At 37.7% G+C, this 17574-nt stretch overlaps 1 protein-coding gene across 5 annotated transcripts in view; it reads left to right on the forward strand.

Moving 5' to 3' along the window:
- adgrb3 (adhesion G protein-coupled receptor B3) overlaps positions 1 to 17574 on the forward strand; it is a 253558-nt gene that overhangs the window by 142561 nt on the left and 93423 nt on the right. For all 5 annotated transcript variants that reach the window (XM_041789905.1, XM_041789907.1, XM_041789906.1 and 2 more), the window contains one exon: positions 2130 to 2238. In XM_041789905.1, the coding sequence (XP_041645839.1) occupies positions 2130 to 2238 (109 nt within the window). The remainder of the gene's footprint in view (positions 1 to 2129; positions 2239 to 17574) is intronic.

Raw genomic sequence — 17574 nt, forward strand, 5'->3', positions numbered from 1 at the left:
TAAATGTGCAGATTAAATCAAGGAAGAAAATGCGAAGGTATCAACATGACAAGTAGGGGTGCGCGGTATATGAGGTAGATGGTATAAGTGATATAAATTTGGCCTACAGTAGAGATTTGGACTCTACCGACCAATCACTATAATGCTTGTTGATGACGTCATCGTATCTGCCTCAGTGTGACAATGGGTCAGCACAGAGACCACGGAGTAGGAGGAGCTGGTTAAAAAAAAAACAGTGCTACATCGAGGTGGGCAGTAAAATATTGATACCGTCCCACAGCTGGTGGAGAGAGTGAGTTGTGACACACAGCTCAGGCTGAGTCTAGTCAATAGCATGTTTAGCTCTAGCATTACATGTAGCCAGGTAACTAACCGAATATCAAGGACTCTTGCCGCTGTAACTAGGCACAGTTAGCAGGCAAAAACACATGTTTTTTGCTGTGATATAATACCATTATCATCAAAAGCAAGAAAAATACTGTGATATGATTTTTAGGCCATATTGCCCAGCCCTAATGACAAGTACAAGAGGGGCAGATGAAGCAACACAGTTTCTGTTAATTCTGCTCACAGATTTTTAACAAGCAAGTGATGAGTTTAAATACACCCTGAAAGTTATTTAAGCCTTTTTTTAAACAAATCACTGCAGCTCTGGGCTCAAGACAAACCAAGCTGGTCTATTGCAGCTCACAGCTTGTGCTACAGCCCCAGAGATGTTTTGCAAAGTGAGTACACTTGCTGTATGTGGCTTTTTTTTTTGTTTGTTTGTTTTTTTTTTTGTTTTTTTAAACATTTGGAGAGGAGGTTATGCCTCTTTTGTGCATTACAACCCAACTCATGCTTTTTAACCAGTGACGGTGTTGCAAACATTCATTTCATGGCAAATATTATACTGGTGACAGAATTGATACCTGTTTACCGCCCACCACTAACTTCCATCAATAAGTAGTTTTCCCCTGGTGCTTTTAATCTGGGACAGCACTCTGACTGTAGCAGGACTCAAATGCTGACAGTATGTCAATGTACTGATAAGCTTTCCTTTATATGATTTACATCCAACACAGCTAATGAACACAACAGTATTTTACTGCACACTATAAGCATGAAGTTACAGGAAAAGGCAGCTAAACTAATATGATATCATCTGGATAAGTCAATAGTATTTGCACAAAACTGCAAGTTTCTCCAATAGAATTTTCAAACTGCTGTTTCAGCATTTTTTGTGTAGCTGCTACTTGATCAAAATGTGTTAGAGCCTGGCATGAACGTTGTCATGTACGGCACGGTCACAGGACAAATCTGTTGCCCCAAAATCAAAGCCTCTTATTAGATCCTCACCCCAAGACTGGCAGCCGTAACAGCGGTCCAATCTTTTGAAGGTCGTTTATTGGATTAGCGAGCCCTTTGATTTATGGACTGGAAGGAATGTGCTGACCCGACCAGCAGTGTTTGTAGTCGCTGTCCATGGTGCTGAAATCCTGGCTCTGCAGTCTCTCACTGAGTGCTGCTGTCCATGGGGCGTCACATGAACTCAGGCAATCACCCTTGACTTGGCCGAGCCTTTCAGAAGAGAAGCCAACCAGCAACTGTGTGCAATGCCGGTGGTCATAGCTCTGATGTCACAATGATGGTTCAATTAAGGCTGCAGCTTGATCTGCTCTTTCTTACGAGATATTTGACTGATCACTATTGTGAATGTAATAAATACAACATTAATTTCTGTTTTTTTAAACTCATTGTATATTTTGTATATTTTCAGCTTTAAAAGTCAAAGATAGGTAGAAATTACTCAAAAACATATGCATGAAGCTATTAAAATGGATTTATGTGCAACTCCATGACCCTGTTTTTCTTCTCCAACTCAACTTTTCCTAATATTACAATACACTTTTTCCTAGTCCATATTTTTATTAGTTATTGCAGAGATTTATTTTCTGTTTTTTATGTACTCTCCTGGTGCTGTATTTGAATATATATAACTTATTTTAATATATATTTATGGCATTCTTATTTATTTGCTATCTGTTTCTTCACTTCCTTCTCTCCAGTGGTACCAGCAGCAGCAGTGTGAAATAATAGCAGGAGTGCTGAAATCTTATGTGCCTTCTTTTCCTTTTCATCTCCTCCAGATCTATCCCGGAGCAGTGGAGCTCATGCAGGTCATAGAGGAATTCATCCACATCGTTGGATTGGGCATGAAGGATTTCCACAATGCCTATTTGATGACTGGGAACCTGGGTAAGAATCAGCCCACGTTTTTCTTCCCTGCTCACAGGCGGCGAGCTCGTTTTGCCACTTATTTCTGCTTGACATGGACACATAATCCCAGCGCTCCACTGACTCTTCATGTCAATTTCCCCACCATCATTAATTTGGGATAAATGGCGCGTGGATAGGGTGAGGGAGTAAAATTACTTCAGATCAATAATGTTAATTAAAACTGAGCGTGTGGTCTTAATGTGCTAAATTCCTATGAAAACACTTAACACTAAATTCAATATCAGGCTTGTGCACTGTGGGAACCCCGCAGAAGAGGCAAGCTCTCCCTTAACCAGAACTTGATTGAAAAAATAGGTCCTGCAAAATTTAGATTTCAGCTTTAATATGTCTGATTTTAAAGTAGGACAAAGAATAAAATAGTGGATTGAAATGTGTGCATAGTTGTTCATCAGGTTTACCAAATGATAATTTTTCTAATCCTATTAATCACTGATTTTTGCCGCTTGTCTTTCTATGAAAAGAGCTTTAGGCAACAGCTGCAAGGAAAATAAGTCCAATTCTGTAACTCTGTGTAACTGAGGATTTCATTCTTATTCACAGTTCTACACAGCTTATTGGTATTTTCTATGTGCCTTTACGTGTATTGTTTAAGAGTCACTACATTTAGCGCATTAAGTGTAATTTTAGGACATTTTTTCAGGTTTTATGTTAGTATTAGGTTTCAGGTTGAAACTATATTTGTAAACATTTTAGAGATTATAAACTGATGTCTGGACCTCTACTTACAGGCTTCACATAGCTTCTGGGTGTTCCATTTTAAACATGATTATCCTATTAGTAATTTTATTGACTTAAACTGCAGTTAAACTAGTTTTGTTCTGAACTGAATTTTAACGAAGGCATGAGAGGCATTTCCTGCTACTGTCAGGATCTGAGAATCAAATCAAAGTATTTTTTACTTTGGAATAGGGCTTTCAAAAGATTAAAATGTTTTTATAAGAGCTGCCTTTATATGTAGATCAAAGATTATGATGAACTTCACCACAGAAAGTGAGCTTCTTATGGACTGAAAAGGAAATAAGTAAATAGTAAAAAGGTCAACGTGTGATAACAAAAGGTGCAGATGACATCGAACTTTTCCACTGAGCTGACTGTAAGTTTTTTTTTTAAGTTAAATAAGACATTAGGAAGCAATGGTTGACTTATATCACTGTGGCTGCAGGGACAGTTAAGCATGAGCTCAATCATAATTTTGAAAAAAACAATGTATTTTTGTGGATCTTAGTTAATTGCACTTAATGTGATTCATTTGACAGCCCCACTTTAAAATTCTCATCCTTTAGATTTATTGTTTTAATAATTGCTGCACTGATACACCAGTGTGGTCTGAAACCATGACTTAGAGGTAGGAGATGACTTGTACATTCTTATCCTGTCAAATGCAGTGTTGATCACTGTTAAACCTAAAGAAATATGCAGTAGTGCATGTACAAAATTACTCACTGCAGTTCAGTGATCCCTATTTATTTTGACAACATTTACACTTTTCAACAGTTCCAGTTTAGTTGTTTTCTCATTTTTGGTGACCCCGTTAAGTTAGATTAAGATTGCTTTCACTTTGTAACATGTTCTGTGTTAAGCTAAGGGTGCTTCACTTCCTGTCTGGATAAAAACCTGAATTAATTTCTTTTAAGAATATTCGGGTCAATTGAGAGAAACAGTGTTAGCTTTACCACAAAAAGGCATTTGCTGTGGTTTAAAGAGTAAATGAAAATAGGTAAAATATTTGATATCGTAAAGCTCAGATTACTTTTGACTCGCCCAATGAGCAGTCAGGGAGTGTTTCAAAGTACTAATAGATATTTTACGGCACAGCGGTGTTATTATTTTCTGTGAGAGCAATACAATCTTTTGATGGTTCAAGAATGATGCATCTACAGCAACAAAATAGCACACCAGAGAATTTTTAAGAATGAATGCTGAAATTCTGGACCTTAATGTCAACGATTCAGGTGTTAATGCTGACATTCCCATTTTGTTTGTGTGATTTTCCAGCATAACCACATGGACATTGTGTGTACATCCTACTTCACTGCAAAAATAGAATTGAATGAAGTTTAAGTGAAATGGGTTGGTCTGATGTTGCAGTTTACTGCTGTCATCTGAGCAAGAAAGGAGCAACAGATCAGACCCTAAATCATACTGTGCAAAAATAAAGTGACATAAAAATGTTGTCAGTTTCCTGCACAATTAGCAATCATTGAAAGGAAAAAGAGAAACATGAGAGCATCCCATAAAGGCCATGAAACGGGAAGTAAAATTACAAGTTATTCTCTGCAACTGTGATGAGCTTAGAAACATCTTTTCTGCACCGTTGATTGTGGTCTAGATTGAAACACCTCCTTTTTGATAAATAAAAAAGGAGTCTCTGGATTTGAGACTTTGAGCAATATTTCTCCTCGTTTATGTTCTCATGGGTTCTTTTTCTTCTGTCGCACAGCCTCTCAGATGATCTGAGGTCTCTGTGGCATTTCATTTCTTACTCAGCCATAAATGGTGTCTTACTGGAATGGAATAATAGAACTGCGCTTGTGATTTATTCATGCAAGTGAATGTGAGCATGTACAGCTGTGCTGGTAGGCAATTCCTCTGGAGGGGTGGGGTTTATTCCTTGTGTGCTTTACAATATCTAACATTTGACCCACTTCTGGCAAACACTCACACTTACTGGATCTGTATGCTGTATGATTTCCATAGTGATGATTAGGTAGCCCTGCAGAATCTCATACCAAACATGGTCAAATGAATGCACCCATCAAAATGCCATTACGAGAGGCAAATTAAGTAATGGACATTGGGAAATAAGGCTTGAATGCATTTCAAAATGCCAAGCCTTAATGACTTCTTTCACAGATAAGAGAATATTTCCAGGCCGTTCACTTTTTTTTATACATCTTCCAATTTGGCTTAATGGTTGTCATCCAATCTCATTGCCATTGCCTCCTCTTAATGCTCGGAAAAGCATTAACACATGACCCCTGCTTCATGTATATTATGCAGTCCATTCTTGGAAGCAAACACTAAATTGACAGTTAAGTGTTTTATCCAGATTCATACAAATTCCTCACACAGCACTGTGGATTGAATGGCGTAACTGGAATGTTAAATATCTTTTATTATATTAGTCATACACATATTTCGTCTGGCCTTCGCTCAAGTCTGTGGACTCAACTGCATCAGGCATGATGTGACAGAAAATCTTTCATTAAACATGGTGTGATGATGCAGCTCAGATTTATGCTTCTGTTTTCTGCACTGACTCTCAGAATCAGAGCCCATTCAGGATCGACAAGTCTGGAGTTATTGCATGTGTTTTCTTTGCACTCACTTTGTGCAAATCACAAATATTTTATCCCTGCCAAGGGTTGTTGTTGTCGATATGCCACTTTAAAAAATTGAAGTGGTATTAGTACCTGTTTTGTTACCGCAGCAACTAAAATAGAAGTCTCAAGCACCCAATTTTAGTGCTATTCTTGTTTTTATGCTAAAACTTGCCAAAGTCTTTCACACTTTTTTTCCTCTCCATTTTTAAGAAAAATAACACAGAAGATCTTTATTTCACAATTTTGTTACTTTTGGATGCCATCAACTATAAAAATATTTTAGATTGCAGTGTTTCAAAATATGTGGTATTGAAAAGTATAACCATGTTACTTTTCAAAAGGTTTCAAGAATTACCAGTTTTTTGCACTTTTTAGAATTTTCTCAATTCCATTAGTTTCTGATGAAGTCATACTGAACAAACATTAACCTTAAGAGACTTGACATAGCCTTTCCAGTACTAACATCTTTCTTCTTTATAGCAAAACTCTGATACATTGTGTGGTGCTGTATTTAAAGAGGTTTTTGGCTCAGAATCAAGTTTACTGCAGTCAGAATGGTTGTCCCTGCATAAATAAACAACATATAATTTATGAAAAATATGTAGACCCTGTAAACCCTGATTTGTCTGAATATGTTTTTGGGGGTAGTATGTAATTCAGAACAAAATAAGTTTCACACATCCTGTTTTATCCCTAATTACTTTGGTTGTGTAGATAAGGTAATTTTCCTGATTTAAGGTTTTTTTTGTTTGTTTGTTTTTAATTTTGGCACTTTTTTATAACCATTAAGTGAACCTAAAAGTTAATGTTATTGTAAATAATTAAAGGTAGATATTCAAAACTCACATTTAGACAGGAGAAGATTCTTAAAAAAATTGATTAGATCTGATATAAGAGGAAGCATCTCAAATTCCACATATTTCATATCCACAGTGTTAACATTCATGCTACAGTTTTGCTTTGACAAATGGCATTACCCCGACCACTTGAAGCTGACCCAGTGGGTCAGGAAGTAAAGCGAAGCATAGTGCAGTGCAGCTAAGCCTAGCACTGAGTCGATGGATCATGAGATCCTGCAGGTTTAAGGAGAAAAACGTACAAACAGCTTGTTATTTTGTTTTCCTGAGGCTGATTTGTTCTTCATTTCTTCCTGTTTTGGCGTAATGTTGATGTAGTGTTGAGATAAATAATCACCAATCTAGTCATGGGGTTTTAATTTTAAATTGACCGGATGGTCCATGGGGTCAAGTATGTGTCTTCCTGTTTGGATTAATCAGCTCTGCGCTGATAGAAGTGGTCTGGAAGCTTGAACAGATAAAACCGCAAAAGCAGTGCTGAATGAAAGCTTATACATTCACTGGAGACGGAGTGCATTTTCCTGTTAAAGGGAGCCTTTTGCTCCAGTGTGTGCAGTGCAGATAGAACACTGGACATATGTGAAATCACTCTTTTCTTTTTTTTTTTTTTTTTTTTTTTTTTGTAATAATTCATCTTACAGGTGCAGTGCAGTAAAATACAGTGAACGTTGGTAACATTCTTTTTTTCCCCCAATAGAGCCCAGCAAATCCCACTCGGTCCTACCCAAAATCCTTATTTACAATTAGGGCTGGGCAATTAATCGCAAATTAAATGGTAATATGGCCTGCTGCAATTTTCAATCGCAGAAGTTGCAATATTTCTTTAACTTAAAATGTGTCAAAATACCAGTTTAATAAATCAATTTTTTGCAGTGGCAGAGATTTTATGCATGTTATACAAACATTCAAGTGCCATTTTTTATAGCGGTTTACAAAAATCTTTCTGTTTGTGTTTTATGTATGTTTTTCTTAATCAACATGAGTGACATAAAAATGATAATGCCCTTAAACAAAGCAAATAACATCACATCTGCAATAGGAGCAAAAATAATTAGCTCATTCTATCTAAAACTGATGAACTTAATGCTACACCAAGCGCTTCACAAAAGTCATACCCCAGCTGCGATCAGCTGGTAGCCAGCCTCACCTCCCCCACCCCAGCTGCCTCCTTTATAGCTTAAAGCTTGTTGCAACCCCATATTCAGATTCATGCAACTATGGATTAGTTGCTTCTGAAATAATTTCATTGTTTTCAATGCACATGGTCTTTTTATGGAATTATTTATTGCTTTAATTTGTTGAAAAAAACGAAAGATTAACCCAAGAATAATTGCATATTAAATCGCAATATTTGGGGAGAAAATCGCAGTTAGATTATTGTTGCAAATCGTTCAGCCCTATCTACAATAGAAAGCAAATGCATAACCAATAATAAATGATAATTACTCCTTCTCCTTCTTTACATTACGGTTGAGGCTGTGGCAATACAAAATAAAATGTAGATTTGACAGTAATGCAGAACAACCTCTAGTTACAGAATGTATTGACATGTACATGACATGACAGAGAGTGCATCATTGGTGAGTATTTCATTAATCCTGTAACGTCTTTAATTTTGCTATACAGTCAATCACAGGGCCCTGAGCGGTCTCAAATTTTCCAGGTGACCCCCTCAGGGTATCCTTAATTTTCTCCAGATACTTTGGGTGTAAATGGTGACTTCCACTCCAATAATATTCACCTATGTGTTCATAGAGATGCAACGGCAATGCTGTCTTTTGTTGTCCTTCTAATTATTTGACTGTCTGGACATATTCCACAGGTTGCTTTATCTGCACACTGTGTAAACACTATGTTTAATGCCTTAGAGAGTTGATTGAAAATATAATGCGAGAACAAGACCGAAAAATGTTTGCTGGTGACATGACACATCTATTACAGGCATCGATGATGTTAGGGTAATTTTGGAGTTTACAGTTGGTAAAATATATCCAGTGGACAGATTACTCCTTCAGCTGTTTGAATATAGTTCAAAGGAAAAATCTGACATTTCACGGCATCATTTATTCGCTATCTTTTCAGAGCCGTCTATCACTAATTCAGTTGTAAATGAACAAGTTCTGCACAGTAAGGAGGCTCTTCTTGGTGCACTGGTTGGTCTAGTGCTTATGTCTCATGCACAGAGTCTGTACTCCTGATGGTGGGTGTTCTAGGTTTTTATGTGACACTCAGCTCCTTTCCTCACTCGCTCTCTGCCCTGTTTTACTACTGTATCTGCTGGGACATGGAAATAAAACCATAATAAAAAGCCAAGATACTGTAAATTAGTAATTCAAGCTATGTTTGCACGAATGGAATAGAGCTATTTTTGAAAGCAAGCATCTATTCTTGTTACGTGCTTTGTTTATGTCTTAATGAATGACAGGGAACCCCCTGAGTACTGCATGCAGCTTGTTAGTGGGTTGTTTCTGTATCAGATCATCAGGTTTTCTTAAACAGCAGCCTTACTTTAATTTCTGTACAGCAAAATAAATAAAAATACACAATTCGGAGTCAAATGATTTGTCCAAGAAAAGTTTTACTGTTTTTTTTTTTGTTTGTTTTTGTTTTTTTGCAGTGGTACATTGTTGCTCATAAATTGTTAACTCCTGATGCTTAATGATTGAAATTGTTTGAATATTTTCTCACTTTTGAAAAATGTCTTCTAAATATGATAGCTAAATATAACCATAAAGCAATGTGAGGCACTGTAAAGTTTAGTGTTTTTATTCTAATTAGATATTTGTTCATTAATAAAAAAGGAAAACAATGCTCTGCTGGTAAAATGTGCCACTTTTATATAACTCTCGAGGAATGTATGGGGCTTTTTGAACCAGCTAGTGAATTTCACAGTACTGTGTGTTTGTCATTTCAGTGATGCAGGTTTGAGGCATACAGATTCCTGAAGCTATAGCCTTTTGGAAGATTTCAGCTCCTAGAGGCTTTCTGTAATAATTTGAAGATGTGGCAGTAATGAGTTGCCTGTGGCTAGATTCAAAATGGCTGCTGGTAGAAAAATAGCAAGGTCTTTTATAAAGAAACATGCTTTATCTGTGTGATGTAAATGTCAGAGAAGATTACAGCTTTTTGTGTACACTCTTCCAAAATTCAGAAATAGGGAGTTTATATACAGGTTGCATTGACTCAGTCTTGTGTAACTGCATGTTAGATGAGCAGACGGGGAGTTCTCAGGGTAATCATTTAACCCCTGGACACAGGACAGGCTTTGGCAATAATTCTCACACCACAGTACCTCTCTGTGTCCACGTGGGCCTTTTGATTAAAGGAATGGAAAGTTTGTGGATCCATCGGTGGAAGCCAAGCGCAGAGCATCTGGCTGAGTAAGATATTGCGGCATCATTTCGTCACTAATTTATGGCAGCCTCTTGACACCTAGATAAATACTGGCTGTCACCGGTGCATCGTCCTCTGTCCTCCTACTTTTAGTCAAATAACCTTGATTGCGAAATGCTCTTCACTCCAGCAACTTACCCCCTCTCCTCATGAGCAAACACTCGGAGGGCAAAGTGAAGCTTGGGACATTGTTAGAAAATTAAACATCCCTCTGAAGGTGAAATACATCATGTGCTTTTGGCATTTTTGTACTGGCTGTCTATTCTTGGGGCTTTATTTTATGGTCGGCAGAATATTTTGACATTAATAGTGATTAATAGTGATTACAGACACATTCAATGGCTGTAAAAGCTCATTAATTTATTATCTGTGCCAAATGTTTATGTTGTCAGACTTTGACGTTGTACTTAATATTGAACCTCTTATGAACGCTTTTGGATGTAATGAGCAAGCTATAATTCCCTTTTATGAAAATGAGCCATACAGACTACACTTAGTGGACTGAATCGCTGTACAGAAGCATCAAAATCCTAAATGATGGCTTTATTTGTGCTGTCTAGCCCCATCAGGCAAGTGTAAAGCCCCATTTACCTGCAGAATTACCCAGAACTATTCCTAGCACCCTGTTGTGTTTCACAGCGTGCCCCGTGACTAAACCCACTAACACACTCACACGTATACTTACCGTTCCTGCTCTGAACATCTGGTGCTGTGAACAGGCCTTCTTTGCAAATTCCAGGTCTCGTGGTGCTCTGTGATTTCATGCCTGCTGCCGGATCATCCCAAACACACAGACACACCTTCTGTCACAGATTTCAGTCAAACGTGGAGCCTCGCCAGGATTCAAACTGTATTATTGGCAGAGCAGGAGGAACAATGGAGGTTTTGCATCAATGGGAGGATTAGCCTCAGGTTCCCCCCTCTCAGTAGCATCACCTAAACAGGGACTGGATGTGATAGCAGGTAAAGAACAGCACAGCTTTATCCTCCCCCTTGTTATGCTGAGGCCCTTTTCACTTGATCCTGGGAATTTTCCTTGTCGCTGCTTTACTGCATGCTCCGGCCTTTTATAGCACCTCAGCAGGGAGGAACAAGTGATTAAGAAGATTACCTGTGCCAGGTGTCAAGTGCCAGTTAAGGCTTTAGTTTGCTTATTGTGCTAAATGTGTACATGAATGCTTAAAGGGACTTATTTGGGGATTCTTTGATGTACAAATTACCTGTTTCAGACGTACACATGTCAGTGTGAGGCTTAGATACGGATGTGCTTCTCCATCAGGAACCAGTATTTATCAGCTGATTCTCGTTCACGTTCAGATTAAGTAAACTTAATTGTCTGTTAGGACAGCAAAACAGAGTAAAAAAGGTTTATACTTCAAATAAGACATTACATGATAGTTAAAGTACTTTTTGTTCAAACTGCCCTCGTATGAGTAGTAGTGGTTTGGGGAATTTTTTTGTGTTCGTTTTAAATGGTTTTGGCAGTGGGAAAATATGCAATGGATAGAGTGGTATTGATACTTTAAGGCACCAGGACATATGACCATTGGTTAATGCAGAGCTTTCAGTCATGTGACTGCACAGAGGCCTGGAGGGAAAAACACTCAGAACAGTTGCATCTACCATTGACCACCATGTGGTGCTACAGCACCAACATGTTATTATTCATTTTTCAAAACAACGCACATTTACATCGCCTGACAACTACAGAAAAACTTCATTAAGATATTAATTCAAACGGTATTTTTGAGCCCTTTAGACCAGTGGTTCTCAACTGGTGGGTCAGGACCCAAAAGTGGTTCACAAAGCTGTTTTAGGTGAGTAGCAAATGTGTGCCATGTATTAATGTCCTTAGTGCACGTTAGGGATGGGAGAAAATATCGATACAGCATAGTATCACGATAATTTGTCTGGTTATATATCGTATCGTCTCGTCCACCAAGTATCGATTTTTTTCTAATTAATTGCTAATATGAACTGAAGTCTATGATAATTGAAAAATAAAATCAATTGCTTGGACAATTGTTTGTCCAGTGAGGTCGGCAGAGGTGATGTCCTAGAGCAGGAGACAGTACAACAAACATGGCAGCACCAGGGGAAGTACATTGGGAATGCAAGCAGGGCACAAATGAGATGGACATGACACATGAGGTCTGCAAGAAATGCTACATGAAAATAAAATACTGTGGAAATATGACAAGCATGAGGGCAAGACTTATGCTAAACAGTTGAAAAATGGTAAAGATTGCAGTATATCTCAGTATATGGTATTGCAGTACTCACTGTACTGCAAAATGTTTAAAATCGCTATAATATCGAATCATAACCCAAGTATCGTGATAATATCACATCGTGGGGCCACTAGTGATTCCCACCCCTAGTGGACATAGGACTCTATACATTTTTTTTAGTTTTTTTAGTGATGACAAGTACAATTCAGTCATTTTCTCAAGATTTGAATGTATTTGTGTCCCTTTCCTGGATAGCAATGCTTTCTTTTTTTCCAAGATAATTAGGAGATGCCTTTAGAAATTGCCACATTTCCATGCTGTCTTTGGGGAAAATTGGCAAAATAAAATGTATGTGTACTTGTCCTTCTGTAATTTTGTGCATTTTAGGACATGTTTTTTTTTTTTTGTTCTGAATTTGGGTTGCAATTTGTCGCAAGGAGGTGGTAGTTGGTTCTCAACTGGTGCAGCAGTTCTTAACTGGTGGGATCCAGAGGGTCTTGACACAGTGCTTGGGGAAAAAACTGTTGATTAGTCTATGAAGGTCAGTCTATTTAAGTTTTTGGCACCAGAAAGGAAACCAATCAAACAGCCTGACAGAGTAGTTTCTGAATTATTCAGGAATTTTACCTGGAAAGTCTTTTATAAAACTCAAAGTAATTTTCCCTCAATTTCTGTGAGTTTTCTGTGGGAATTTTCTTAGCAACTTTTGGTGAAATTCTCTGGGACCGCGTCTCCTACAATCCATTGGAACGATAGCTATTCAAGCTTTCAAACCATATATGTACTCCTTACTACACATATCTTTCTTTTAATGTTTCAATCTGAAACGGTAATACTGTAATATATTGTAGTCTTCATATCATACTGCGGCGGCATGTGTTGTCATCATAAACAGCAGACAGCCTTTGTTTGTGGGCATGCTAGACATTCAGAGACGTGACACCTACAGGATTGTGGGTATTGTATTTTTGGCTGAGATAGTGAATTAACTATGTTTGTCTTGACTAGAGATTGATATGTTTTGGAATTTGGCCTTCTACAGGAGCCTATGTCATCGTCACAGGTATAGCTTGAGGTGAGTCTAACTGGCATACTGCTGATAATACGGATAAAATTCAGAATGGGTTTTTACTTCTGGACCATGCTGTTGGACCTGTAGTGTATGACGGTAGGAAGCCTTTCTCACCTGTCAGGCGGCGGTTCCATGAGTGTGTGGCATCACATGAATTCTATGAATATTCTGGTGTCTATGGCTAAGGAAAAGCACCATTTGTTCTGTGTAGTGTGGTTGTATAAGCTAACTGAACTGCCAGCCAATAACGATTAAGTAAATCAGCACTGTGAATCAAATTTAACCAAAGTGCAGCACCTTTGACGAGGGCTCGACCAATATTGATTTTTCAGGGCCGATACCAATCATAAGTAGTTCATGAGCCCAGTAACTGATATATTTGGAACTGCTTTGTGTCAGTGGTACTCATATACACACATACATATATACATACATACATACACATACATATCTGGCCAATCAGATCAATTGATTGTGGGTGGGAAATTGGGAATGGCATGTCAGAAAGTTGCTGTGCCAGTGAAAACTGGTTACCTCCCTCCTCTTAAAATGGAAAAAGATTGTTAAACCAAAAGACCATCAAGTGACCAGGCTGGACATGACTCAGCTGCTAAAGATGAACAACCACAGAATGCCACCTGGGTAATGAAAATAGTCTGAGCCTGCAAACATGATGTATGACTTTACTGCAGTCAGGAAGAATGGCTGTGATTCAGTGTTCATTTTGGCAGCTATTTTTAATTTTAGTCTTAGGTTTAGTCTTTAAATGAAATGCATTTTACTTTTAGTCATAGTTTACTCATTTCTGTCTTTTTTAAGTTTTAGTCTAGTTTTAGTCGACGAAATCTCAAGAACAGTTTAGTCTAGTTTTAGTCCATAAAAGGTCCTCACATTTTAGTCTTTACTTTCAGTTCAAGCATTTATTTTCTTGACTCAATCTGGTACCAAATCATGTTATTGTGTTCTATGCACCTGCTAAACCTGGGGTCCCTGCTTTCTACAGCTGAGAGGCAGATTTGCTACAGCCGCATTGTTTTTTGACAGATTTTCCCACACTGGAGAAATATCACGGATTTTGAATGTCCAACGAAATCTCCATTACATTTTAGTCTAGTTTTAGTCATCTTGATGAAAACTGAACTTAGTTTTTGTCAGTTTTAGTCATCAAAGATCTAATTTTGTTAGTCTTAGTCTAGTTTTTGTCATGGACAAAAAGGCTGTCGACAAACATTTTTAGTCATAGTTTTAGTCAGCGGTGTGATGTGGCATACTGAATAGACTGAACGAATAACAAGAGAGAAATTCTAAACAAAAAACATTATTATTATGGATGATTGTTCAGACAAATTACTGTACTCTACAAAGAAGACATGGAATGAATGAATAACAAGATTATAAATGTTATAAAGAAATATTTTAAGAAGATTTATTGCGTAAGAGATATACAAAATTTTGTGCAAGAGGTGGGACCCACAAAGTTTGGTAACCCCTCTATTGGACTATTAGAACTTTTTAGCCAATTGAATTGATTATTTTTCGGTCTTTTCGTGTTAATCATTTCATATAAATTGACACGTAATGAATGAAGGGGTCGTCATAATGTGGGATTGAGTTTTCCTTACTGTAGGAAACTTGTTGCTCCTTGGAAGTTTTGCACAGCTCAGTCCTGTTGTTGACTGAATAAGGATGACTTTTGTGTTCCTATTATCACTTAGATTCTCAGTAAAAAATATCCAGTCAAACTCAGTCTCAAATCATCCGTGTGTGCATTAGAAACATGTTGTTGCCGTTGTATTTTTTTTGGTGTTAACCAGAGTATTTAAAGACTTGCCTCGCAATTTGGGTGTGATGGTTTCAAACTTTAACTGTAGGAGTATATTTTGGTTTATATATGGACTACAGATTGTGCCCTTCAAAGAGTACAGCAGAGGTGTTGTTGCACAACCTCTGAAGGATGAAAGTTTCAGCACTGTTTAGCTCTAATCTTCTCCGTTCAGGCACAGATTTAGCAGGTGAAAGTAGAATAAAGCTCTGTCCACAGTGATATAACAATGCACCAAAAGTTCAAACCTGCATCACTTTTGTGACAGCAGTAAAAACTTTTCAGCTGCAACATGACTGACGACTCAGACTTCTCTACCCTTGATTTATGGTAAAGGTTGGGTTTACAACTTTGGAGAAACCAGGAGTTCTTAGCTAAGAGTAATCAGAGGGCAACATGCCAGAACTTCCCCCCAAATAAAAGTAAACATGCACTTTCTCACTTTAGGCAATGGCAGAGAGTGCTGTGTAAAGGAGCACAATGTAGGATTGTCATCAATTATTGTCTCTAGTACCTTTTGCTGTCTTTGTAATGCTGTCAGGGTGCTAGCTTTAGCTTGGTCTTAAAGCCTCTCTGAGGTTCAATAACATAAAGATGACAGACACAAGTTTAGTTGTTGTCTTTTAATCCCAATGTGACAATAAAGGTAACTAAATGAATAGTTTGATTGATCATAGAGTTAGAAAAATAATTTACATTCCATTCATGGGTCTTAAACACTTCCTTATTTTAGCATGATGATATAAGGAAGAGCAACCAAGGTCAAGCTCAATGACATTTCTTTCATCCGGGCCTTTTTACCCCTGGTAATATTCCTGGAAACCACCAGCAGTTTTCTGGCCTGTTGGACATCCACAACACCACTGGGGGCTTGTGGCGACCCTACTACCCTAGGCCATGCTGACCCACCACATGCACCTCTTACTCCTCCCTAAAAGCATGGATTTTGTTTTTGATTCAACAGATTATTCTTCAATGCCCCTGGTGATATGCAAAGACATTCAGAGCACTGACAGGGTTGTGCTGATCCTCCTTCCCACCCACTGTCCCCCTCAGGCAGCTCACTCGCCACATCTGTGCCTTATTTCAGCCTCAGATTTTGGCCCAAGCACGTCTAAAAACTCTGCACAGACTGCATAGCTCCTAAAAAATCAAGAAACAATCCAGACATCCCATAAGCACCTCTGTATGCATGGAAGCTGTTTAATTCTTACCATATGAGGCAAAAATACTTGATTTTTTGCTCCAAAATAGGTATAGCCCCTCTGGTGGAGAGCATGCCACAAGGTATAAAAGCTATAATCAAAAGCAAAATACAAGTTATTCTGCTTTATATAGATTACTGAACTCTTCTTTAGGTAAAATGTCCCATTGTTTAAAAATGAATAGAAATGTATTTTTCTTACAGTATTTATCGTCTGTGGTACTTCTTTTTACAGTTATCTTAAACAGTTTTCATTATCAGCAATACCTCAATGTGAATATTTCAGTGTGGTAGACACGTGTACAGTAAAGCAAAGAACATTCGGATTATTCAACTTCAGTCATCCAGTAAATTGGTGAACCAGAGAAAAAGAGGTCTATCCTGTGATGTCTCATTTTTTAAGAGGTGTTAATATTTTTTTAGATCCTTTCACGCCTCTTTAAAGGAGCACTTCCACTTCTTCAGTGAATAGAATCTATAGTCAAAAAGAAAAACCATATGGCTGATTTGCACCTCTACATCACCATGACTGTAGTTTATGTAATATGAAGGTAGCAGATGACATGCACCTCCTCCAAAACGTAACCGTGCATTAAAAAGATGCCGACCTTGAGCCGTGTGTTTGGACTGCTGGGTAGCATCAGGTAAATGCTTGTCTCTTAAAATGTCTTCCAGGCATATTTTGTTCTCTCAAGTGTGACATAATTGGCTGCAGATGATGGAAAAAAAAAATCAAATCTAGTTGTTGAGATCTGAAATCATGCCAAAAATTGTAGTATCCTCTGCCTAAAATGATTCTGTAGCCAGAAATTCCATCTTCTTCCACATTTTCTCGTGTCTTCTTTGCAACAAATGCAGAATAATCAATATGTTTCAGCTCTAACTCCAACATAATACACTCTGTTCCAGTTGCCATGGTGTCCTGTACATGACAAGCAGAGAGTGTGGCAGGAATGGATGCTGGCAATATTCAGTACAATAAAGGAAGACATTTTAGGGAATTTGTTTGGATATTTTAAAGAATTTGTTGGAGATTTTCAGGTATTTTCAAGGAATTTTTTGGGCAGAAAATGTTATTGATGGGGAAAATTTGCTTGAATTTTACTGGCTTTTTATTGGAATTTGGGGATATTTTTTTGGATATTTTGGGGAATTTCAAGTATTATTATTGATATTTTGGCGGCATGTTTGTATTTTCTACATTTTTTTTCTTATTTTTGGGTGAAATTTTGAATTTTTTTTTTTTGTCATTTCCTTTGAAATTTTGGAAATTTGTGTGACTATTTGGGGGAATTTGTTTGGATTTTTTAAGGAATTTTCATGGAAATGTGGGAAATTTTTTTGAAGTTTTTGGTCATTTGGGTTTGGGTTGTCCTTGTGCAAATTTAAGGA

This window comes from Cheilinus undulatus, linkage group 6 (genome assembly GCF_018320785.1).
Source record: "Cheilinus undulatus linkage group 6, ASM1832078v1, whole genome shotgun sequence".
Lineage (NCBI taxonomy): Eukaryota > Metazoa > Chordata > Actinopteri > Labriformes > Labridae > Cheilinus > Cheilinus undulatus.